Source organism: Papio anubis, chromosome 6 (assembly GCF_008728515.1).
Source record: "Papio anubis isolate 15944 chromosome 6, Panubis1.0, whole genome shotgun sequence".
Lineage (NCBI taxonomy): Eukaryota > Metazoa > Chordata > Mammalia > Primates > Cercopithecidae > Papio > Papio anubis.
Genome location: NC_044981.1, coordinates 133,847,173 through 133,874,433, shown reverse-complemented (window position 1 = coordinate 133,874,433; position 27,261 = coordinate 133,847,173). Strand labels below are relative to the sequence as shown.

The 27,261-nt window shown below is 36.6% G+C and overlaps 2 protein-coding genes across 7 annotated transcripts in view; one reads left to right on the top strand and one right to left on the bottom strand.

Annotated features, from left to right (window-relative positions):
- The window catches only part of LAMA2 (laminin subunit alpha 2), a 618,419-nt gene that overhangs the window by 39,469 nt on the left and 551,689 nt on the right, over positions 1-27,261 (top strand). The window lies entirely within an intron of this gene.
- LOC101019679 (mesoderm-specific transcript homolog protein) lies at positions 35-14,252 on the bottom strand. Its single transcript, XM_031666849.1, is given in 6 exon segments — positions 35-841; positions 844-913; positions 915-1,129; positions 1,132-1,318; positions 1,320-1,421; positions 14,133-14,252. Coding segments are annotated over 6 exon segments (1,179 nt in total). The 3' UTR covers positions 35-356.

Below are 27,261 nucleotides of genomic sequence, written 5' to 3'. Positions count from 1 at the left end.
AGCACTTCTAAGTATTTCAGAGAAGTCCAAAGTGTTAAAAAAAAGTCTTCCATACAAAAGAACGTCTTTCTGAATCAGTGAATAGTAATGCTCATTAGAATTTCCTAATAACACAAAAACAAAGCCAAGTCCATACATTCGATCAGTTGTCAAAGTAATAGGAGGTGGATTATGTCAACCTTAGTCAGAGCTCCTGCTGGCTTCTTGCTATACACTGTTCACCAGTTTGAGTAAAGTGAAGTTTGTGAGAGAATAGTGTTTGATGGCCAGGACCTCTTCTGGGCATTCTTCCTAGGTGGAATACACAACAGATAAGGGAGTAGAGGAGGTAATACAGGGAAGCTACTCATTCCAGCTCAGAAGGAGGTGATGAAGCCCATATATGCATTCAAGGAGCCAATGGCATCCTCTAGCTGTGGATAGTGGCTTATGTGGTGGTCATCCAGGATGGACACTGTGGACCACAGCAGCGTTTTCCCGTACAGCTCCAAAAACTCTGGATAGAGATTTACAGTATCCAATGGCCCATAGATAAAATGAATAGGGATTGTTACAGAGGCAAGAGCTCCCACCCAGTGCCTTCTGAACTTCTTCCTCTGATTGATGTACTGTAAGAGACCATCAATGGCTAAGTTCCCGTCATTGTTGGGGATCCCTGCCCACATGTCCCACAGCTCACTCTCAGAGGGCCAAGTATACAGCCCAAAGACTGTGGTGAGACCTCGAGAGAATACAAAGAAGTTCATCAGTTGTGTGAGGATGGGTGATAGCACACCTCCATCTTTGAGTAGCATTTGGAGAAGGAGAGGACGGTGAGTCTCAGGGAAGATACCTCCATTTGACAGAGACTCTATATGGTATGCCGACCAGATCGATTCTGCTTGTACCTGAAGAGAAGGTCCTGAGCAACAATTATCTCCACAGTCATGAGACTTGATCCTGAGGTTCTGGAGCCCCAGATGCCGCAAAAGCGCTTCCACGATGCTGACCTGCTCAAATATGGACTAGTGATGTGGTCTCGGTTTGTCACTGAAGCCAACGCCTAAGAAATCAAGGGCAATCACTCGATGAAACCTCAAGGTCAGACCTTCCCAAATATTGTACCAATCGTAGCTGGATGTTGGAAAACGTGTAAAACCACAACTATCTCCTGACTTCCATCCACACCCACAGAGTCTTGGTAGAAGATACGCAGTCCCTTGTAAGTGAAAAACTTGCCTGAAGACTTCCAGGAGTGAAGATCGTGTGAGAGCTGAGGGGGCCGGATGTGCGGGTACGCAGCAAGCAGAAGCACTGCCCACAGCCCCACCCGGACCCACCTGGACCCACCACTCCCTCATCCTGCGGAGGCGATCTCTGCATGCGGCTGCGTTATCCCAAGCTGCCCGCCGCAGCGTTGCAGAGCACAGGGCGCCGCGGCCCTGCAGGGACGGCCGGCGGCGGGGGCGCAGTCAGCAACCCATATCCAGCACAGGGCGGCGCCGCGCCCGGCAGCTACAGCCACTCTGGCGTGCACGGCGGCACTGCATTTGCTAGGCGCGACTGCCGCAAGGGAAGTGCCCGGGTGTGCTGGTTGCCGCGGCCTCTATTTCTAAACTATTTCTTTTATTTTCCTATTTCTTTTCATTCCTACTGCTTACACCCTCACTGACTATTGCAACCGCCTCTTGAGGGGATTGAAATATTCACAGATATTCCATTTATTCTCCTTTTGGGCATGTAGTAGGATTACATTTGCTCACCCCTGAAATTAGGCACAGACACAGTCAATGAAACGTGAACAGAACTGACATGCGTTACTCTTAGACTGAGTACGAGTTTTACAAGCCAGTGCATAATTCACCATGCTATAGAGACAGATGATCTTCCAGATGGATGCCTGAGTGTAGTGTAGCTCAGTTCCCCCCACCCTTCACACATGGGCCCAAAATGTACACGGAGCAGCAGCAAGAAATACATGTCCTTGCTATCTTTGTTAGTTTAATCCACAGAGACTTCGGAGTCTGCAGTTATACAGCATCTTAGCCTGTCCTGACTGATATGATCCCTTTACTGATTTCTCTACTCACAGTCTCTTCTCTCTCCGATTATTCTACATCACTATCATATTAATCTTCCTGAAATAGAAGTCTAATTACATAAATTCCTTATGAAAATCTTTCAATATTTCCCTGTTATCTTCACTGACTTTCACATCACAGAGTGCATGTCAACTTCCTTTTAAAACTCCCACGGTTTCTCTACATGCACACACACACTTTCTAACGCGTTCGCTTTTCTGTTCCTGTGATTCTAGGATGCTCTCTGCTAGTCCTGTCCGTTTAAGTGCTACCTATTCTTAAGTAACAGTTCAAATGCCAGTATCTCTATGAGGCCTTTTCTGGATCTCTGCAAAAAAACCGGGGGGGGGGGGGGGACAAGAAACACCTTCCTCCCAAAGGAACAAAGAATGGCAATTACTTATAAGTAAGCCAGATTTTAGCAATTGGACCATTTTTGTCTTAAATATAACTAACCTGTCTCTGTAGCTTACAAGGTATTCATAAATTCTTCAAACAAAAGAAATTTATCATAAAGGATACAGGTAAATAGAAGTTCTGTGAAATTGTTTTAAAAATAAGTAAATAAATGAATTCCCAAAGGACTTTGAGTCTTTATTGTAGTTCTCATCACACTTTGCAGTGGCCATTTCTAGCACTTTTCAGGCAGTAAATGGTCTTCTTTCACTTCCACGTTGTTGAAAATTCTTTTGCATAATGCCTAGTAAATATCTTAATGTTGACTATCTGAATGAATGAATGAATGAATGAATGAATGAAATTAAGGTTATATTGTATTTTACAACTACCACTTTTTTCTTCAGAAGTCACAGCAAGGCAAATGTTGCCAATAAAATAGTTCTCAAGTTAAAAAACATAAATATCTGAGAAATGAACTGAGAAAAGGAGAAATCGTTACAGGACATGAATGGTACAGGATAATAGTACATATCAAAGGGTGAACTCTGGGTCACAGCTTGTGGGATCAGGCAAGAACATATCTAGTCATAGTCTTTCAAATAATCTTCTTAAAAATTATTTTTTCTGAGATCCACTTTTATTCTTTTCTCTGACTAATTTTATTTGGCTTTTAAGCATTTCTTCGTGACTTCAGTTTTTAAACAATTTAAACAAATAAAAATTACGTTACAGAATTGTTACTTTTAAACTCTTACTTTCCACTGGGACTGTTATTGTAAAATCTGTTCTTATTCTTTTAATTTATCTATATTCTTTTGTTTTAAATGTAATAATTGTTCATTATATTTTTCTCCAACTGCTTTAAATGCACCAAACCTTCTTTTCTGTGTAAGTATCAAAGTCCATAAATATTCTTTGTCATTATCCTAACTTTGAATAATAAAAGGAAAAAAAAACTCTCATAACTTTTTATTATACAAAATAGTCCTTAAAATATCCCCCTATTTTTACTGTAAATGTAGTCTTCACGGCAACAGTCAAGAGAGCAAGACTTAGTCATTCTTCATCACACATTGCAAGGGTTATGCCTCTTCTGTTGTGAGGCCTGCAGCAATATTCTCACAAGTGGAGCTCTGGGTCATTGACTGCACTTTTGCTAATGAGAAATCTTCAGTAAGAGTGACCAGGCCTTATGCAAATATCTCCAGTAGTTTCTTCCACTAGTGATGCCTTAGAGCCTCAGAATCCATCACTCAACAAGTGTTTACTGAAAACTTACTGATACTCAGATCTTAAACTGTTACTAAACAGAATACCAGATATGGGATAGAATTCCTGTCTGAAGGGTTTATACTCCAGACAAGACTTACATATATTACAGAGAAGCGTAACAGAGCAAGTGATTAAGTTCTAAATTTCACTGTACACCCTAAAAAAAGGAGAAATTGATATGGAACATGAATGGTATAGGAAAACGGTCCTTAGGGAGGCCAGACATGAGAGGGTGAGCTCCAGGTGATCACTTCTAGGATCAGGCAAGAACATATCTAGTCCTGGAGTTAAGATTTCTATTTTTTCTAGATTTATAGAGGTATAATTGTCAAGTAAAAATTGTATATATTCTAGATATGCATGATGATTTAATATACATATCGATTGTGAAATGATTACCACAACCAAATTAATTAATATGTGTATCACCTCACATACTTATCACTCTGTGTGTGCGTGTTTGTTTATGCCTGGAGGACATTTAAGATCTATGTTTGGAAAATTTCAAGTAAACAATACAATATTGTTAACTATAGTCACTATTCTGTACACTAGTTCCCTAGAACTTATTCATCTTATAACTGAAAGTGTGTACCCTTTGACCCAAACCTCTCATTTACCCCAATTCCTGGCAACCGCCATTCATTCCACCATTCTACTCTCTGCTTCTATGAGTTCAACTTTTTAGGTTCCACATGTAAGTTAGATCATACTGTATTCGTTTTTCTGTGTGAGGCTTATTTCACCTAGCACAATGCCCTCCAGGCTCATCCATGTCATTGCAAATAGCAGGATTTCCTTCTCTTTTATGGCTGAATAATATTCCTCTATCTCCCTCTCTCCCTCTCTCTCTCTCTCTCTCTCTGTGTGTGTGTGTGTGTGTCTGTGTGTCTGTGTGTCTGTGTATGTGTGTATACCATATTTACTTTATCCATTCATTCACTGATGGATACTTAGGCCATTTATTTATCTTGACTGTTGTGAATGATGCTGCTATGAACATGTGGATGCAGATATCTCCTTGAGATACTGATATCACCTTTTAAAATATATAGCTAGAAATGGGATTGCTGGGTCATATTGTAGTACTATTTTTATTTTTTTGAGGAATCTCTATGCTCTATGGTGTTTTCCACAGTGGCTATGCCTATTTACATTCCCACCAAAAGTATAGAAGGGTTTCTTTTTCTTGGTTTCCTCTCCAACATGTGTTATCTTTTATCTTTTATGTAGTAGCCATCCTAATAGGTATGAGGTGATATCTCACTGTGGTTTTGATTTGTATTTCCCTGGTGATTAATGATGTTGAACACTTTTTAATATACCTGTTGGCCGTTTGTATGTCTCTTTTTGGAAACATGTCTATTTTTTAGGTATGTTTAGGTTCTTTGTCCATTTTGAAATAGGCTTATTTTGTGTTTTCTTGCTATTGAGTTGTATGAGTTCTGTATATATTTTGAATATTAACTCCTGATCATAGATATAGTTTGCCAATATATTATTGCATACCACAACTTATTTATTTTGTTGATTGTATCCTTTGCTGCAGAAGTTTTTAGTTAGATGCAGTTATACTTCTTTGTTTTTGCTTTTGTTGCCTGTGCTTTGGGTGTCATACCCCAAAAATCATCACCAAGACCTATGGCAAGGAGCTTTTTCTTTATATTTATTTTAGAAGCTTTATGGTTTCAGATCATACATTTCAGTCTTGAACCCATTTTCAGTTATTTTTGTATATGGAATAAGATAAACATCCAAAATCATTCTTTTGCATGTGGATATCTAGTTTCCCCAGTACAGTTTATTGAAAAGACTATTTGTTCCCCATTGTGTAGTTTTCATGGCCTAGTCAAAGATTAGTTGGCCATATATTTGTGGGTTTACTTCAGGTTATTCCATTTCTTTGGTCTATATGTCTGTTTTTATAGCACTACTACACTGTTTTGATTACCATGGCTTTGTATATAGTTTGAAATCATGACCCATTATGCTTCTGGCTTTGTCCTTCTTTCTTAAGATTGCGTTGGATATTTTGGGTCATTTGTGATTTCATTTGAATTTTAATTATTAAAATTCTTATTCTATTTTTAGAACTGTTTTTTCCACATTTTCTTTTCTTTCTTTCTTTCTTTCTTTTTTTTTTTTTTTTTTTTGAGGTGGAATTTCCCTCTTTTCACTCAAGTTGGAGTGCAATGGTGCAATCTCACCTCACTGCAACCTCTGCCTCCTGGGTTCAAGTGATTCTCCTGCCTCAGCCTGCTAAGTAGCTGAGATTATAGGTGCACACCACCATGTCCAGCTATTTTTGTTTTTTTGTGTGTGTTTCTTAGTAGAGATGGGGTTTCACTATGTTGGCCAGGTTGGTCTCAAACTCCTGACCTCAAGTGATCCACTCACCTCAGCCTCCAAAGTGCTGGGCTTACAGGCATAAGCCACTACACCCGGCCATTTTTTCTACATTTTCTAAAAAAATGCCATTGAAATTTTGAGTGACTGCATTGACTCTGTAGATCATTATGGGTAATGCAGACGTTTTAACAATATTAGTTCTTCCAATTAATGAACACAGAAAATCTTTCCATTTATTTGTGTCTTCTTCCATTTCTTTCTTCAATGTCTTATAGTTTTCAGTGTACAGATCTTTCACCTCCTTGGTTAAATTTATTTGTAAGTAAGTATTTCATTATTTTTGATGCTATTGCTTTGGTTTCTTATTATTATTATAATTTGAGTTCTAGGGTACATGTGCACAACGTGCAGGTTTGTTACATAGGTATACATGTGCCGTGTTGGTTTGCTGCACCCATCAACTCATCATTTACATTAGGTATTTCTCCTAACGCTATCCCTACCCCAGCCCTGCACCCCCCAACAGACCCCAGTGTGTGATGTTCCCCTCCCTGTGTCCATGTGTTCTCATTGTTCAACTGCCACTTATGAGTGAGAACATACATTGTTTGGTTTTCTGTCCTTGTGATATTTTGCTGAGAATAATGGTTTCCAGCTTCATCCATGTCCCTGCAAAGGACATGAACTCATCTTTTTTATGGCTGCATAGTATTCCATGGTGTATATGTGCCACATTTTTTTTATTGATTTTTTTCCAGTCTATTATTGATGGACATTTGGGTTGGTTCCAAGTCTTTGCTATTGTGAATAGTGCCACAGTAAACATACATGTGCATGTGTCTTTATAGTAGCATGATTTATAATCCTTTGGATACTTAATTCTTTTCTGGATAATTTGTTGTTGGTATAGATGCACAACTGATTTTCATATGTTGATTTCATATACTGCAACTTTATTGAATTTCTTTGTTAGTTTCTAATATCACTTTAGATGGAGTTTAGGGTTTCCTACATAGAAGATCATGTCATCTGCAAACAGAGACAATTTACCTTCTTCCTTTCCAATTCAGATGAATGTTATTTCTTTTTCTTGCTTAATTGCTCTGGCTAGGACTTATAGTACTATGTTGATTGGGAGTGGTAAGAGTGGGCACCTGATAAGGTTAGGCTTTATGTCCCCACCCAAATCTCATCTTCAATTGTAACCTGCATCATCCCCATAATCCCCACATATCAAAGGAAACCAGGTGAAGGTAATTGAATCATGGAGGGCAGTTTCCCTGATGCTGTTCTTGTGATAGTGAGTTCTCGTGAGCTCTGATAGTTTTGTAAGGGGCTCTTCCCCCTTCTCTTGGCACTTCTTCTTGCCACCTTGTGAAGAAGGTGCCTTGCTTCCCCTTGGCCTTCTGCCACAGTTGTAAGCTTCCTGAGGTCTCCCCAGCCATGCTGAACTGTGATTCAGTTAAACCTTTTTCCTTTATAAATCACACACTTTCTTGCAGTTCTTTATAGCAGTGTGAAAACAGACTAATACAACACCCTTATCTTATTCCTAATCTCAGAAAAGCTTTCAACTTTTCACTATTCAGTATGATATCAGCTGTAGACTTGTCGTACATGTCCTTTATTATGTTTAGATACATTCTTTCTATACCTAATTTGTTGGGAGCTTTTATCATGACAGGATGTTGAATTTTGAGAAATGCTTTTTCTGCATCTGAGATGATAATATGATTTTTATCCATTATTCTGTGAAGATGATATACAGTAGTCCCCGTTTATGCATGGGGAATACATTCCGGGACCCCCAGAGGATGTCTGAAACTGCAGATTTTACTGAAACCTACTTATAGTATGCTTTTTATTCTATGTATATACCTATGAAAAAGTTTAATTTATGTTAGGCACAGCAAGAGATTAACAACAATAGAGCAATTATAACAATATACTATAATAAGAGTTATGTGAATGTTGTCTCTCTCACTTCCTCTCAAAATATCCTATTGTATTAGACTCATCTTTCTTCTTGTGATGATGTGTGTGATAAAAGGTCACCATGATGAGATGAAGTATGGTGAACGACACAGGCATTTATGTAGGCATTAATCTACATAAAATTAGGTTACTATTGACTTTCTGATTATACATCAGAAGGAAGACCATTTGCTTTGAGTGACCCTTGATTATTGAGCTATGAGAATGTTGATGGTTGGATGCCAGGTGTGTATGATGTCAATGTCCAACAGGTCGGTTGTGATACAGTTTGGATACCCTGGAAAAAGGAATGGTTCATCTCCTGGGTGGGAGGAAACAGGACAGTGTAAGATTTCATCCTGCTACTTAAAATGCACAATTCAAAACTTATGAATTGTTTTTCTGAAATTTTCCATTTAATATTTTCAGACCATGACTGAGTGCAGGTAACTGAAACCATGGAAAGTGAAACCAAGCATAAGTGAGAATTCTGTATCACATTTATTGACTTGTGTATGTTGAATTATCTATTTATTCCAAGGATAAAGACCTCTTAATCATGGTGAATGTTCCTTTTGATATGCTGTTGAATTTGATTTGCTAGCATTTTTTTGAGGATTTTTATATCTATATTCTTCAGAGATATTGGCCTGTAATTTTCTTTATTTGTGTTGTCCTTATCTGGGTTAGCATTGTATAACAGTGACCTCATGTAATGAGATTGGAAGTGTTCCCTCCAAGTGTCTGCTCTTAGATTTTTCTTTATTGGGAGATTTTTTTTTTTTTATTTCTGATTTATTCTCCTTACTCATTATTGGGTACTCATTACCCAAATTTGTTCAGATTTTCTATTTCTTCATCACTCAGTCTTGGTAGATTCTGTGTGTCTAGCCTTTATCAATTTGTTGTAAGTTATTGTATTTTTTGGCATATAATTGTTCATAGCAGTCTCTATGATCCTTTTTTATTTCTGTTGCAATATCTCCTCATTAATTTAAAATTTTATTTAGTTGAATCCTCATTCCTTTTTTCTTGATTTGGCTGAAGGTTTGTCAATTTGGTTTATCTTTAAAAAAGTAACTCTTAGTTATAGTGATCTTTTCTATTATCTTTCTAGTAACTATTTCATGTATTTATACTCTAATGTTTATTATTCCCTTCCCTTTTCTATCTTTGTCTTAGTTTTTTTTCCTATTTTCTTGAGGTATAAAGTTAAGTTGTTCATTTAAGATTTTTTAAAATATAGGCATTTATCAATGTAAACTTCCCTCTTAGAACATCTTTTGCTGCATCCCAGAAGTTTTGGTATGGTGTATTGTTATTGTTATTTTCATTTGTCTCAAGACACTTTTGACTTCTCTTTGGATTTCTTTTTTGATCCACTGGTCATTTGGGAGTATATTGTTTACTTTCCATATATCTGTGCTGGGATTAATATTTCTGACTTTTTAGCCAGGCTGCCTGTATTCTAATTACAACTTCACCACTTACAAGGTATTTAGCTTTAGGTAAGCCATTTAAACTCTCAGTGCCTCAGTCCCCTTATCTGTAACAATGAGGAAGACAATGATATTAATAATAATAAGAGTATCTACCTCCCTGACTGATTGTGAAGATGAAATGAAATAGTCAGTAGAAACTAGTTAAAATTGTTCATAGTATACAGTATTTATTCTTTTTATGTATAACTGATGTTTTATGAGATCCTTAGAGTGCTAGACACTGTTTGTATGAATTATTTTATATGATCTCACCACAACCTTATAAAAAGGTTTTTATTGTCCCATGTTTTAGGTGGAGTGGTTACATGAGTTAGTTTCAGCCAACAGTTAGTATATAGAGAAGCTGCTAGGCAAACATAAGATTTTTTTTTAATCTAGCATAAGGACCTGAACACTTTACCACATCTGTCTCCCCTGTTGACTATGAATTTAATGCCTAGATCCCATGAGGCAAGGGTCAAAGCATTTGATGTTGGGAATGTCGAACTCATACTTCTCACAGGATGTCCTTCTGACAAGTATTCTTTCTCTTACTTACTTATGTTTTGTTAATTTTTGCTTGGTTTTGATTGTTTGTAGACATCAGTTTGTAATTTCTTGTGTACAACAGAAATGAAGGGAAGATCCTGGGAGTACCAACATTTAAGAGTGACCAAAAGAATGGAAGCCAGCAAAAGGGATAGAAATCTATCATCTTGACTCCCAAACCTACTCCATGTTGATAGTCTTAATCTTAGTTAATGATCCCTGCTGCTTGATCCAAAAACCTCAGAATGACTTCACTCATTTCCCTCCTTCTGTACTGTTGTTACATCTTCAGAGACAAAACTTCAATACTTTCCACTTAGACTTTCACTACTGACTTCTAACTCATCTTTTTGCTGCTAGCTTTCTCTTACTTTGAGCAGTTATCCAGCTTACTCTAAGATCAGAGTAAATTTTCAAAAAAATAAAAGGTTCTGCAACTTTTCATTTTTCTTCAATTCCAACTCAGGTTCATATGTTTGTCACCCAGTCTAGAAGGGCTTTCCTCCACAATTTTGCTTGGCAAACTCCTTTTCGTCCTTTAAGACCCAACAAAATTGTTGCCTTTTCATGAAAATGGACACTCTTCCATCCTTCCGACATTAACAATGTTTTGTTCTTGTGTCCATGATAAACCTTGTCATAATATATTACAGTTTATCCTGGAGGAAAGCACCACAAGACCAAGAATTTCCTTTTTTTTCATCCCAATGCTTGATACATAGTAGCCATTTGGTAAATACATGTTGAATGAAAGCATGAATTTATAGCATATTTACCTTCGCTTGACTTGGAGTTTCATAAGGAATGCAACAGCATCCAATTTATGTACTTTCTTTCTGCTTAACAAAGTATCTGACACATAGTACAAAAGTTAAATATAATAAATAAAAGATTAATTGCATAGATTTTTAAAAGGAGATAGAAAATATTTTAATATCTAGGAATTTCACCCTAAGATGGAAGACCTGTGGGTGGTTACAAGTAGGTAAGCAGAGTCCAAAATGTAGTGTCATTTTCAATGGCAGAGGGGAACAGGAGAGTCAGTAAGAAACAAATGCTCAAGGAGCTTGAGTGGAGACTGAAATAGGCATCTCTTTATTATCTTATTGGCTGATTTATACTTCTTATAAAATAATTAGCTTACGCATTACCTCCTCTAAGAAACAAGAATCTCTCCTAGGCAGATTATCCAAAAGTTTGGGTCCAAACATGATCCAAAAGTTTACGTTGGCCTACCATGCTTCCTTTACAAAAAAAGACCAAAAATGTTCTGCCATTCTTGCTCATCATGATTTTGCCTCAATTTTTCAAGTTATGTTTTATTCATAATGGATTTTTTTTTTTTTTTGGTTTTCTGAACGTGTTCTGTTCCTTTTACTGCCTTAAAAACCCTTATCACTGAGTCTTCCTACTATTTCCTTCACCTCCACATACCCTACTGAATTTTCAAACTGCAATTCAAATATTCCTTCCTTAGGGGAATCTCATCAGACTGTCTCCCTAGACCACCACACCCCACTCAACAACTAGATCACATCCCTTTATTAGGGGTACTATTGTTTCAATATAATTGCAATTATAATTATTGACCCATTGAATGGGTTGATTCGTGTCCCTTCCTTCTTTATTATAAGCTTTAAGGGGGCAAAATCTATTTCTGTTTTTCTTATCATCTTTCCCTCTTTAGTGCTTCCACATTGTCTGGTACATTTCTGACACCTAATAAATATTTGTTGGAAGCAATAAATATTAGTGAGAGAATAAATGGGTAATGCATTCATGAGTGAATAAGGATTATATCATATTTTTGTGGTAAATATTTTGTTTACCTCCAATTACTGAAACAAAGAGTTTCATATCCTGAAATATGACCTGAAAGTCATGAAATGAAAGGTTTGATAAGGCTGGACATGATAGCTCACACCTGTGATCCCAGCACTTCCGGAGGCCAGGGTGAGAGGATTGCTTGAGCTCAGAAGTTCAAGACCAGCCTGGGCAGCACAATACCTTGTGTCTACAAAAAAAGAAACAAAATTAGCTGAGTGTGGTGGTACACACCTGTAGTCCCACCTACTCCAAAGGCTGAAGTGGGAGAATTGCATGAGCCCAGGAGTTCCAGGCTGCAGCATGCTGAGATCATGCCACTGTGCTCCAGGCTGGGTGACAGAGCAAGAGCCTGTCTCAAAAAAAATTTTTTTTTAAAATAAGAAAGTTTTGATAAGCAGAATATTAGTTTAAATATGAATGAGAAGAGATGTATAGCATTTGTAGGTGTACAGAGCCAAATATTCCATAAAGGAAGAAGTTAAGAGCAATGATATGGAATAAGCATGGGGCTTTTAAGAACTTGTCTAAGTAGAGGGTATTCTTTGGTCAGTACTTGAAAAAATAAAATAAGGCTTGCTGGAGTGGAGCAAGTCAATGGAAACCCTTCACAGTTAGGAGGAGTATTTACACTAAATGACTTTATTTCAAACATTCAACAAACACTGACTGTCTATTGGTTACCAGCCATATAATGTTAGGTGCTAGGGAAATAGAAGTAAGTAGAATGAGGTGGGGGAGGTTATTGTGGCTCTTGGAAAAGAAAATGCATAATCAAAGTTTGTGTTAGAAGGGTCAATCTGAAGGCTTTTGAAAAATGGATCTGGGATAGGGAGGATGTTTGCTGAATGAACAAATCAATCGATTCAATTAATTCAATAAACTAATTATGATTTTAGTGAGTATTCTGTGAACCCTCACTTAGTTTGATTACCTTGACTGTGACATTTAACTTTGTATTTCACTACTTCTTTGCTTCTCTTACATTCAGTTAAAAATATTTTTAAAATATAATTTTCAAGGTTCAGAAACAAAAAAGTAAATGACATTCTGGAAAAAGATAGATGTGCTTAGAACCAAAAAATAAAAATAATGGAGATGGTAAATATGTAAGTGAGAAATATGATGATGATTTTCATTAACAAAATACACCATTAAATATATTCTCATGTGGTCCAAAGTAATTTCATTCTCTGCGCCCAGCGAGTTGTTATCTACCGATGGTGGTTTTTCAAATGCACCGTGCAGTTAGAGGTCTGTGACCCCCATCATAGACCTCCATCACTGAGAAGTTCAGAGGTAGAAGATGCAGCGGGACAACATTGGCCTCCATTAATCTTAGCTTGAAAAGAGGATCTTTAGAGAACACTATCTAAATTTAGCTGTGTTCAAAATGCTCCACCACAAAAGAGCAGCATAAAGCAATCTCATTAAAACAAGCTCAGAAAACAATTCCAGGATATATGAGTAAAAGCAAACTGAACAATGGAAGCACAAATAGTATGACCTTCTCTTGACTTCTACTTGCACAGCTCTACTTATTCAAGCTCTGTTTTGGACATTAAGCTTTTTTCATAGCCATAACTTTTGTGTTTTTTCAATCATCCCATCTATTATGTTTCCCCTTTTACTTTTTATTGAGTTCTTTTAGGAGAAATTTGAAAAAAAAAATCTTTATAAATCGAGGTTTTTTTATTCAAGAGCTTTTAAAGTAACAGTACATCACCAGATCATTAAAAAAAGTGTTCTATTGTAGTTAAGTTACTGTTCATTGAAATTTCTCTAGTCTTCAATGGGAGAGCTACTGTTTCTTCCAGTTGAGCTCAAAAGGAAAAGCAAAAAAAAAAGATGGGCAGAAGCCAGAAATGCTGAATAAATTAGTGTCCTTTTTATTTACTTTTTAAAAACTATGAATTGGCTCATTTAAATAGATTCTAAAAGTATTTGTATGTGGGTCCGAACACTGTTGTCATGGAGATTAAAACATTTTTGCTGTTGTTGTGTACACTAGAGATGGCAGTTTTCTTCTAGTTGATGCTTCTGTAGAATAAAAAAGAGTTGAGCTGAGAAAGGTATGTCTTAATGGAATTGTTAATAAGTAGTCTTATTTTGGATGACATTTTAAAATCACTTACATATTTAATCTGTGTATTGTAGAGCATGCTGGGCAATTATCAGTTCCATTGGTACCTGCCTCAGTTGCAGTTCAGTCTTAAGTACTTACCAAAGGGAACTCATCTGGGGCGGCAGGGGTAACTGAAAAGTGTGGGAGCTGAGGAAGTGTTTGAGAGCTTGTGGGCAGTGTGCCTGCTCCAATTGTAGTCTCAGTGAGGAAGAGCACCATCTGTGCAAGATTTTCTCAGATGTCCTCTTTAGAACTCTCATTGTCATCAGTTCTATGTGCTCTAAAATCATTACTTTTTCTTCTTCATTTTGAACATAAGCTATTTTTTAAGACATACAGGTTTTATTTCTGTGTGATCAAAAACTATGTCTCGGGCAACTTCTACTTTTTGGGATTAACAATTATTTTCTTTGTGGTCTTGACTGTCTCACTCTCTCTGTGTATATATACATCCATATATGTATATATACAAACAGAGAGAGAGTGTGTGTATATATATACACAGAGAGAGAGACAGAGAGAGAGTCAGTCTTGCTCTCTTAACCAGCTGGGGTGCAATGGTGCAATTATGGCTCACTGGAGCCTCCACCTCCCAGACTCAAGCAATTCTCATGCCTCAGTCTTCTGAGTGGCTGGGACTACCAGCATGCACCACCACACCCGGTTAGTTATTGCACTTTTTTTTGAAGAGACAGGGTTTTGCAGTGTTGCCCAAGCTGGTCTTGAACTCCTGGGCCTCCAACAATTCTCCTGACTTGACTTCTCAATGTGCTGAAATTACAGGCGTGAGCCACCTTGCCTGATCATCGTCCACATATATTTTTGAAAGTGAGGAACAATAAGACTTTTCTAAGTTTTTTTCTGTTTGCTAACTTATCAGAGAAAACTAGTGGAAATAATATTAAAAAGAAATCACTAAATGCTACTCATGGATAATGTGCAAGAAAACACAGCAAAATTATTAGGCACAGATGAAGAAGAGAAGAAGAAAAATGCCCGCTTTGTGAGAATACCACAGTAGACCCTTCAGATAGGAGGTACCTTATTAAGAAAGAGCAATTCTTATTAATGAAGATTTAGAGAGATCACTTATAAGATGTGTTTATGGCAGCAAGCTCATTCGGTACATATATGTAAGAGGAAATCAAGATCTGAAAAGATTTTCAAAGGTTAGAGTGATAAATCTGTTATGATGCAATTAATAGTGATATACTCTCTATTGGAGATTTGTTCTCCAAAACTTGACCATCTAATACTTTGTAGGAACTAATATGTATAATATTAGGGGGCTTAGTGGACAGAAAGTTCATTAGTTGTTGGTATTGCGATAGAATGAGGAAAAAGCGAATGGGGCCTTATACAATATGAATAGAATGGTTTCTCAAAGAGTAGTCTACGGCTCACCTGAGTACAAATCACAAACGATGCTGACAATGCACAGTCAAGGTTCCCTACCTAGATTAAATGAATTAATTTTGGACTTGGGTTTAGATATTTACATTTTTATCAGGACTTCTTATGTTCACCCCAAAGTTTGCAAAATGCTTATCTAAAATAAGAAAGGTGATAGGCCTGATCCATCTTCTGCTTAGTAGGCTAAATCTGGAAAATATAAACCTCAGGTGCCAGACTACAGAGGGATATAGAAAAGCAATTACTTTTTGCATTAGTCCATCCTTGCATTGCTAATATCCTAAAGTTTGGATAATTTCTAAAGAAAAGATGATTAAGGCCGGATGCGGTGGCTCAAGCCTGTAATCCCAGCACTTTGGGATGCCCAGGTGGGCAGATCACGAGGTCAGGAGTTCAAGACCAGCCTGGCCAACATGGTGAAACCTCGTCTCTGCTAAAAGTTTAGAGAAGGAAGAAAGGAAGGAAGGAAGGAGGGAGGGAGGGAGGGAGGGAGGGAAAGAAAGAGAAAAACAAGAGAAAAGAAAGAAAAGAAAAGAAAAGAAAGAAAAAAGAAAAGACGATTAAGTGGTTCTAGATTCTACAGGCTGTACAGAAAGCACAACAGCATCTGCCTCTGGGGAGGCCTCAGGAAGCTTCCAATCATGGCAGAAGGTTAAGGGGAAGCAGGCATGCCACATTGCATAAACAGGAGCAAGAGAGAGTGGGAAGGTGCTACATACTTTAAAATGACCTCATGAGAACTCACCATCATGAGGACAGTTCCAAGGGGGATGGTGCTAAACCACTCATGAGAAATCGGGCCCCATTATCCAATTATCTCCCTCCAGGCCCCTCCCCTAACATCAGAGATTACATTTCAATATGAGATTTGGGTAAGGTCACACATCCTATATCACTTTTGGAGAAAGAATGGAGGTAGCTGTGAAGGTTTGTTACATCATGGCATTTGAGGAATGGCTGGGGTGATGGCAAATATTTATCATCTAGAAGAGCAGGCTCAGAAAAGATACACCAGTTGTTTTCAAATATCTGAGAAAATATCAGTAAAAAGAAGTATAGTCATGTCCCTCACTTGCCTAAACATTTTGGTTAAAAATGCATTTTAGTAGATTTAATTATGCCCTTTTCCTCTGGTGACCACCTGTTAAAATTTTCAAAACCTAGACCTATTAAAAAAAATTGTCAGTAAGATGCATTTGTTGTACCAAACTTCTCAGTTCTGGACTTTTTAATCAGTGTAGTTGCCATTGGACTCACCCACCAGGTTGCCTGCTAATCCATCTGATCTGTGTCTCTTAAATACAGCAGGGAGTGAAGAACAGCTGCTTTTCTTATTTCATTCTCCTTCTATCTATCATAAAATCCAGGTACCAATCACTAGGGATAAGCGTTTTACCAAGAGAAGTTATTTCAATAGCTTGAACTTAAATACCAGCTTAATAGTCAAAAAATAAAAATAATGTTTAGTATAAGTTTTAATAATGGCATATAGATGAAATATTTGGACTTAGTGACTTTTAAGTTGTGGCTGCTTTTTAAATGACTTCTCTGGATGTTTGAGGACTTTGTGTATACACGAAGTCCTATCACATTTGTGGTAGGGAGATTCTAAGATGACCCTCAAGATTCACAACCTCTGGGGTACACATCCTATATGATCCCCTCCTGTTGAGTGTGATTGGAGCCTATGAATATGACGGGACATCATTCCCATGATTAGGTGACATTTTACAACAAAGTAGAAGATATAATTCGGATATAACTCAGGTCCCTAATTAGTTTTCTTCAAGCTACTCAAAAGGAAGATTATCCTGAGGGCACCCAACTTAATCAAGTTAACTCCTAAAAGAGCATCTAGTTCTCAGAGAGCTTTTCCTGCTCTTGAAGAAGCAAACAATCATGCTGTGAGAGGGCCACACAGCAAGAGGCTCAGGAGGCCTCTAGAAGCTGAGAGCAGCACTGGATTGATAATCAGCAAGAAAGCACAGCTGTGCTAACACGGAGACTGCAGCCTCTCTAGGTCGACAGGAACTATCATAATCAATGAATGTTGTTTAAAGTCACTACGTTTGTGATAATTTATTATACAGCACTAAAAACCAAATACGAAAGATTTTTTAAAAGTCTGAGCTGAAGATATCTTAAGCCAAATTGCATTTAATACACCTAACCTACTGAACATCATAGTTTAGCCTAGGCTACGTTTAACATACTCAGAACACTCACGTTAGCCCACAGTTGGACAAAATTACCTGGCAGCACAGTACACTGTGGAATATTGGTTGTTCAACCTCATGAACATGTGGCGGACTGGGATCCTCAGCTCACTGCCCCTGCCCAGCATCACACAGAGAAATGTGCTTCATATCACTAGCCTGGAAAAAGATCAAAATTCAAAACTTGAAGTATGGTTTATATTGACTACGTATTGCTTTGGCACTATCACAAAATCGAAAAATATCAGGTTGAACCACTGCAAATCGAGGACAATCTGTACCGCCAAACAGCCCATTACTCAAATCCTCAACTTTTTCTCTTTAATACTTGTGACCTCTATTTATATAGTCAATACTTCTTGATTTGAAAAAGGATTGGATGATAATAGAAGTGAAAAGTTTGAATGATTATACCCATTCTTAAGGATTGGATGATAATAGAAGTGAAAAGTTTGAATGATTATACCCATTCTTTCTTTTTCTTTATCTACAAACCAGCATCCAGTTGGAACATTGTCTAATTTTAGTTCTCAGGTTGTAAACTGCTGAAAGTTGAGGTTTTCTTACTGATGATTTTCTGCTGACATTTGATAAGTAGGTCTCACTGAATATCACAATTAATCTATTGAAGAAGATTGAGCGATATACACTGTTAAACCAAAGGAAAAATGGTAAATGAAATGATGATTTATATTTTTTTCCTAATTCATGAACATTGAATATTAATTTAGTGGTCTGCACTTGTAGCTTGTTAATTGTTTGATGTCTAGCTGAAAAGTAAAGTGTTATATCACAGATAGCTTTTCTAATTGCAAACACATCACCTTGTTTATTCATTTGTTCACTAATCTTTAATTAGGTATCTATTCTGTACCAAATGGTATGCCAGGGGTGAGGATACAAAGATAGAATAGAACGTTTCAGTACAGTGTGAAGAAAGAAACATAAAGAAATAAGACTGCTAAAGTATTTTAACTACCAGGTTTGCACATTGACTTCATGCTTCGTTTGGATTTTCTGAGGCTTCAACGTTTTCTGTTTTTAAGACTAACCTCAAGGGTCAACTCTATCATGAAAATTAATTGCTATTTATGTTTCCATCTATAAGAAGAGTGAAATAAACAACAAAATCTAATGACATTGAAAAGTGCTTTCAATGTACTGTTGAGTGGGAAAAGCCACAGTTTTAACTTGTATATTCAGTGTGATTCCAATTTTATAATTCTACTCTTGATCCGTATATGTGAATATAATACATAAGAAAGAGGTTGGAAGTAATTCAATCATGAGGTTAACAAGTTTTAACTCGGATGAGATTGTGTGTGATTTTTAAAAATTATATTTATTCTACCTAATAAGCATGTATTACTTTTATAACCTGAGAGATAAACATTATTGAAAAAGAAGAGCATGAATTTAAAGGGAGGATGTGAGACTGTAGTTGTTACATATTTTTTTTGGTTTGGAACTTGGTTAGGAAAGGAAAGAGGGACAGAGATTTTGGGACATAGAGGGAGATGCAGGCCTGAGGACAGTTACAGCGTTATAAAGGGAGAGGCTTAAGTATCATTGTAATATGAGCAGAAATTGCAAAGAGTGAGAAGCTAAAATGGAAGGGAGACGATAAACAGCTCAACAAGGTTTTTAGGGAAGCAGAAGTGACTCAGATTTGAAATATAGGTGACAGAATTAGTCCTAAGGAGGAGAAAGAAAAGATCTTTTGAGACCATAAGAAAGGAGGTGGAGAGTTGATGTAGCCATAAAAAATACAGAGATGAAAAGGTGGGAAGTTAAAAGAGCGTGTGTATGTAGCCTAAATTCTTGCTATGAACTAGAAAGCCAGGTCATTAGCTGAAATTGAGAATGGGATAGGGGTGTTCTTGGGGAAGTTAAGGCTAGAAAAATCCAAGCAAAGCAGGTAACAAGAGAGGGACTTGATTCCAGACTGTGAACAGATTTGAGTCAGGATCAGAAAGCCACCCTGGGATTTCAGTGCTATAAACCTGTAGTGGGAACTCTATAAGAATACTAATTTCTCCCTTCATCTACAAAGATACTATACTGGTCCTGTAAAGAGGCTTAGTCACTTCCCAGTTTATGTATTTCAAGATTATATTCAAAAAACACAGAAGGTTTTCAGTTTGTTCCCTAACCTGACCCCAGTCTCCCTGTTTGCATCCAAGACATACCACTACCACTTCTAAACCACCTCCATCCACACACACAACACACACCATGCTTGAGTCATTCCAAATTATACACCTTCCTCTAAATATTAGTGTGAAATTAGGACATTTGGGAAATGTGTTTGATATGATTTGCATGTTTGCCCCCTTCAAATCGCATGTTGAAATGAGATTCCCAGTGTTGGACGTGGGGACTGGTGGGAGGTGATTGAACTATGGGGGCATATCCCTCATGAATGGTGTAGCACCATCCCCTTGGTGATAAGTGAGTTCTCCATTAGTTCCCATGAGATCTGGTTGTTTAAAAGAAATTGGGATCTCTCCCTGCTTTCTCTTGCTCCCACTCTCTCCATGTGACATGCGTACTCTAGCTTTACCTTCTGCCATGACTGGAATCTTCCTGAGGCCCTCACCAGAATCAGATGTCTGCACCATGCTTCCTGTACAGCCTACAGAACAGTGAACTAATTAAACACCTTTTCTTTACAAATTACCCAGTCTCAGGTGTTTCTTAAAAGCAATGCAAAAATGGCTTCACACTGTGATATTTGGTATTTTCTAGTCCAATAGTGAACATCCCCCCAATCTAGGATAAATATGGTATGAATATTTGAATATTTTTATGAGTAATAATTAAGCTTATTGAATTATCACAACTCCAGTGAGATATGTCTAATTTTAATATGATTAGAAAGATGAAGAAGTCAAGACCAGTGAGGGTTACTAACTTTTCAAGGACACGCTCATCCTCATGTGAGAGCTGGAACTCAAAACCAAACCTTGACTTTGTCAATATGCACTTTTGGTTCCCAATCTGATGTTAGGTGCAGATTCTTCTCTCCTTTAACCAAGGGCCAACTAATACACCCTCCCACCCCGTCCTGCCCCAGCTCTCCTCTTAAAACCAAACTGTTGCTCTCTCACTTTAGTGAGGTGGAAGGAAGACTATTTCAAATTGACTGATGAATTAACCCTATCAAAGGTCAGAAAAATGTCAGATAACTTACAGGGGGAAAAAATAAAATAAATATCAAAATGTGGAAATGTTTAAAAGAGAAAGACAAGAAGGATAGGGGAAAAGAGAGGGAAGAATAGAGACAGAAAGGAAGAGAGAAGGGAAGGAAGAAGAATGTTTGATGAGCTTATGAAGGATGTCTCTTTGCAACTGAGTGTGTGAATTTAGATGCGTTTATATAACACGAAACAAAATGAAATGAAGGAAAAAAAACCCAGATACATTCAGTGATTTAAAAATGGGGTAATTCTTTCTGTTTTTATTTCACAAGTCTTTTGTAACTTATTTTAGAGTTTTAAAACTTTGTAGACATATTTAAAATGCTCAATTTTCACTAAAACAATCACATTTTTAAACATAAGGGCATATACTTGGTGTGACAACCTAACATTTACCACCAAGTGTTAAAGATGAACCCGTTTTAATTTTAACTAGATGATTTAAAATTTTTTGATATACTTGAGAATTTGGAACTACCAAAAACCCCAAAATATGATCCTTCATAGTTTTTATTATTTCTAAACTATTTTGATTCTAAACAAATATATGTAAATACTATCTGGAGAATTTTAAATACTAAAAATTTAAGGAAAATATTGTTTAAGTACTTACAATATGCCCGGGACTGTACATGATGCTAAAAGTAGCAAGATGCAATGGTTACTGACTTCAAGTGGCGTCTTTTTGAAACAGAGGGCAGAAATGAATAAATCTAAGAGACATGATGTGAGCTTGTCCCACACTGGTGAATATGTGGCACTTAGAAAAAATAGTGTGTGAAACTGCAGGAGAGGAGAAGCTTTGGGTTTGGTACTCCAGGAAGATATGTTCAAAGCGGAAGGGTAAAGGGCACTGATTGTTCAAGAAAAGTGAATACTCTGGAAAGGGTCATTATTTCTGAAGCAACATACCAAAAAGGAGGCAGGAAAAGAGAAGACAAAACAGCAGTGTGGAAGATGGGTGAGGAGCCAGACCACGTGGGTAGAACTTGAGTATCAGAATGTTTCTCCATCTAAATGCTACTAGGACTAGAAGTCTTATGGACATTTTATTTACTCTACGAAGTACCCACCTCAGTGACAGACAAAGAGTCAACATCTGGGAGTAGCTTAGGTGGGTTCCACACTGCCCAGGATTGAGCCTCTTTCTCTCACTTTTTAGCTGTTTGACCTCCGTCAAGTTAAGTCACCTCTCATGCCTCTGTTTTTTTGTCTGTAAATTGGGAATAATAAGGTACCTACCTCTTAGAAGTATTGTGAGGATTATATATACATATATATAATAATATATCATATATAATGTTAATATATATTAACACATACATATAATCTGCACATATGCTTATTATGTATGCCCATATATACATATTACATTATATATTCATGTATATATACACATGTAAGGTGCTTAACAGAGTCCCTGGTACCAAATAAGCACTGAATCAACATTAACTATTATTATTTAGTTTGCCTGAAACATTCAAATGGTATAGCACTAAGGCCACGTAAAAATATCGTGTATCTCAGCTATTGAAACTTTTTTCAGATTTTTGGGTATCTAGGATAGAGAAGGGGAGGAAGGATCTAGTCACATAATATTTGAGAGTCAGAAAATTGTTTCAACAATAATGTGTTTGTATTTGTCTGTGTGAGGTTTCTATGATGGTCATTTTCATGGAGCCAGTCAAGCATTGACTTTGAAATTAGGCAGATATGAATTTGAATTGCAGTTTTCCCTCGACTAGCCATTTGACCTTGTACAAGTGACTTTAACTCATTTTTTATTATTAAAAAAATAGGGATTTTTCTTTGTGAGATTTTTCAAGAGGATTCAATGTGATAACAGGTATAAGTGCTTGGTAGAGGGCCTGCCATAGATAAATCCTCAATGAAGGGTAACTGTTACTAAAAGGAAGATATAAGGGGAGATACGACACCACTTCCAAATAAAAATCCTGGTTCAATGTTGGAGCAGGGGGAACCCCTTTAAGAGAAGCATCCTCCCAGCATAATGTCCAAAATGAAAATATTTCATTTGTAAGCATAAGAAAGGAGTCATTTTAAGTGAAGTGACCGACTTATCAAGCCAATCCACTGAGCTGTAGCTTGGAGTCTGAGTTACAAAGTAATCTATAGTGATCTGAGGGAATAATACAAACTCCAAGCTAATGATTGTAGAATAAATTCGACTGGTATTTGCAGTCAAGTGTCATCAAGGCTAATTCTCCTTTACAGAGGCAAAAACTTCTTATTGTCCCCAAAGCTGTTGATATAGTATGCAACTCAGCATGTTACAGAAATGTTGTTTATCCACTTTGGCTATTTTGTTTAAAAAAACTTTTCTACCCTTTTTATTTACTTATTTTTAAATTTCTATATTTAATAAGTAAACCAAGCTTCAACACTCTTTAGAAAACATTTCAGACCAGTCGTGGGGACTCACACCTGTAATCACAGCACTTTGGGAGGCTTGTACAGGAAGATCGCTTGAGGCCAGGAGTTCAAGACTAACCTGTGCCACATAGGGGTACCCTGTCTCTACAGAAAATGAAAAATAATTAGCCTAGCATGGTGGAACATGTCTGTAGTCTCTGATACCTGAGAGGCTGAAGTGGGAGAATTGCTTGAGCCCAGGAGTTTGAGGCTGCAGTGAGCCATGATTGTGCCACTGCACTCCAGCCTGGGCAATGGAGAAAGACCTTGTCTTGAAAAAAGAAAACAAAAACAAACCATTTCAAATTCAAACAATATATTTTTCTGAATTAAAAAAGAAAAAAATACTTTCTTTAAATATGTGAAAAAGCAAATGTCTTTTCTAGAGTATATTACATTTTAACAGCTCTTGAAAATTCAGTTAAGTGGTCTAGTGCTTGTGGTAATCTGGATGTTAGCTAAAAAGAATAAAAATTAATTCCATACATTATCAACAGCAAAGAATTTTGGAGTATCTACCATAAATAAGGAACTGCTTTAGATGCTGGAGATCTACATATGGTTAAGATATAATTTCAACCCTCAAGGATCTAGTTTGTTGAGAAACATAGGCATCATAACAAATAAATGTTCTTGAATTCAACAAAATTAAAGCTTGATTGTTCAGAAAGCAATGTCATCTATATTTAGCAGATCTGAGTTCACTTTTTGTATAAGTAGAAGGGTCACACTTTTATATTAATAGTGATAATATTATTAACATTGTTAGATTTCTTCCATGTACTTTCCTAGGTATTTTGTTTATTCCTAGAATTTTATAGAATAGGTAGTTTTTCTTATGTTAGCCTTCAGTTGCAGGTGATAGAAATCCAAACTGAGCATCTATTGACTCCTCTATCGATCTGTTCAGGGAAGTGCAGAGGAGACCTGCCTTCGCCATCTGTTGACCAGAGGACAAATCACATCATCAGGACTCTCTCCTCTCTCCTCTCCGCTTTCCTCTTTGTTGTCTTTATTTTCACTAAGGCTTTCTTTGTAAGGTGCATAAAATGGCTATTAGTAGCTACAGGATTAGGTCGTGGTCTGTAGTAGTTTAAATCAGAGAAGGAAAAAGATCTCCTGTTCTTAAAGTCCCTATTAATCTCTGTTGGCCTTGCATGGGTGATGTGCCCAACCATGTGGGAACACAGGGCAGCTTAGGGCATATTTCCATAAATATCAGAGACGTGGTATTGCCTGATATATATTTCATAGCTAGCAAATGACAACTGGAATTGAAGTCCATGTTTCTTCCGAGTGATCACTCTCCCTCTGTTTAAGTACCTTTCAACGGAAACTGTTTCCTAGCGTTACTTTAATTTTGTGTGAGAAACTATCTTCTCAATTTTAAGTAAAAGCAATGAAAAAGGCCCTCTAATATTTTCTGCTCACAAAAAAATTAGCTTTACAGATAGTGGACTTCATCAGTAGATACAGTCTTTAAGGAAGAAAAACATAGTTCATATACAGTATTACTATACCACTTATTATGTAATGCCTCCTGGATTCTGTAATAATTGATGAACTGTGTGATCTGCTTGCCATCTTCCAAGATGTGCCCCTCATTGAAAAAACAAAAGCAAAACCTGTGTCTGTAGTATGTATATTTGTGCATTTAAATGTTTGTGCCCATGGACTTGTGTGTGTGTGTGTGTGTGACTGTATGTCTATGTATATGTACAGTGTTTGTGTGAGAGGCAAAGAGAAGAGAAAAAAAAGTATGATGTTAGCTTATCAATATATTATAATTAAATTATGTTGACTAGTTTCTTTATCTTTCTCTTCCAAACTGATAAAAGGACAATTTTTGGTGTGCCATTTAAAAAGAGAAGAACTTTTCCCTCTATACTGAGGGCAATTTTTAAAGAAGGTAGTTTCTCAGATGTTTCTAGTCAAAATGACAAACCTACAAAGTACATTTGCATTATTCTATGTAATACTTTATTGGCAGTGTCCTTTAAATGTTGAGTCCAAGCTAATTTTTCTTAATCTTCAAAAAGTTTAGGGATCAAATTGTATCCTGCAGATTTTTGTTGTTTTTGTTATGCTAAATTTCATGTCATCTCTTTTTCTCCTTTAGTTCTACAGGGAAATTAGGTCAAGATTGTTTGAAAGTAGACTTGAGTCCAAAAATTTGTCTGTTTGACCAGTAGATTGTTTACCAATTTTTAAAAATATAGCATGTCTGTGGAAGAAAATGTTACTTTTGCATGTCAGCATGTTGTCATTATCATTAGAAGAGCACATCTTTCAAAGAAAGAAAATATAAACTCCATAGTGATGCGTGATCTTATTCTTGAAGATGGCTATCATTTTAACTGTTATAAAACAGGAAGGAACATCATGGAGCATTAGATTATAATATCTACAGTCCCACTAGCACACCATTAAACAAAGTGAAGGTATGAATATTTAAATTAGAGTTTGTTTTTTATACTATATTATGTCAGGAAGAAATTGCAAGCTCTGGAAATTCTTTGTGTCTTAGGAAAATAAGATTCCATTTTTTATAGCTCTTTTAAAAAAATACCTGCATCAGCAGACGATTGGTAACAGTCATCATATTTGGTGTTATTTAATATTTCTTAAAAATGTGGCAGTTGTGTTTATGTGGGTGTGGCGTGTTGGCATTTTTACATTATCGATTTCCTTGATTCAATTTCTACTCTGTGCTGACCTGTCATATGGGATAAATATAACTACAGTAAAGCTCTATTGTACTTCAGTATAGTACAACAGATAAGTAAGCCAGGCATAATACATTTGGGTGAAAAAAACTACAAAATCATAGAGGGGGAGCTTTGTAAGAGCTTTTAAAACAATCTTTTGGTTTAAGGCAGAGAAGTATTCTACAATGAAACACTAGATTGCATAAGATGAGCCTGTGCACGTTCCAACTTAATTTTCTTTGTTACTCTCAGAACTCCACATATATATGTAAATTTTAGCAGTATTAATGGGCTTTCTTCAGTGTGTCAGAAAAAGATTGTAATTTGTGGATACAATCTTCTTCTGTCTCTGTGTCTTTGTCTATAAAATGAGGATAACAATAGTTCGTATCTACAAGTGTTATTGAGGAAATTAATGAATCATATGTAAAGAGTTCAGGACATTTCCTGGTATGTAATAAATGCCGTATCCTCATAAGCCTTTGCTTTGATTATCCCTCAGATCTTGTATTAAAAATACAAACCAAAGATTTATCACTACATTTAATAGAACCATTTTAATGACTGTTGGATTGAACTTTTCCTCTTTATAGAGATAGTAGCACTTACTACTATGGATAAAAAAATGCATGAACCACCTCAATAATAATTGTTATTTAGTATTTCCTTTTGAAGGGTGATTCTTACTATTTTTTTGCTCACACCTGTACCTTATGAATTTATCTCTGGACACAGAGATAGAGGTTAAGTATATTTACTGGGACCACACAGCTAGGAATTGGCAGAACCAGGATTTGGGCACTAACATCTGTGTACTTAACCACTAGCCTACATGGCCATTGGAAATGAATTATACAAAGATGAAAAGTTTTAGTTGTAGATTCCCTCATTGAAACTCAAAAACAGAAGGCCAATATGTAAAAGAACTCAAAATCGAGAATATTTTTGAAAATAGAATAAAATGTAATAGAAAAAAAATCACATTTAATAGTTTCTTTCTTCTATTACTTTTACCATTCCAGTTATAGGCATTTGGATACCGTTTGGGTTTAATAAAACCCCCAAGTATGGTTTTTATTAAAATAAACAAATCTATCATTGGTCAATACATTACATTTATCTCTCTTTGCTAATAGTGTCAAATCTGAGCAGCAAATATAGAGCTACTATACAAAAATCAAAGATTTAAAAGTTTTAGCATTGTATCGAGCTATTAATCACTGTGAAAACATTTTGAATGCCTCCATTTTTTAGATGA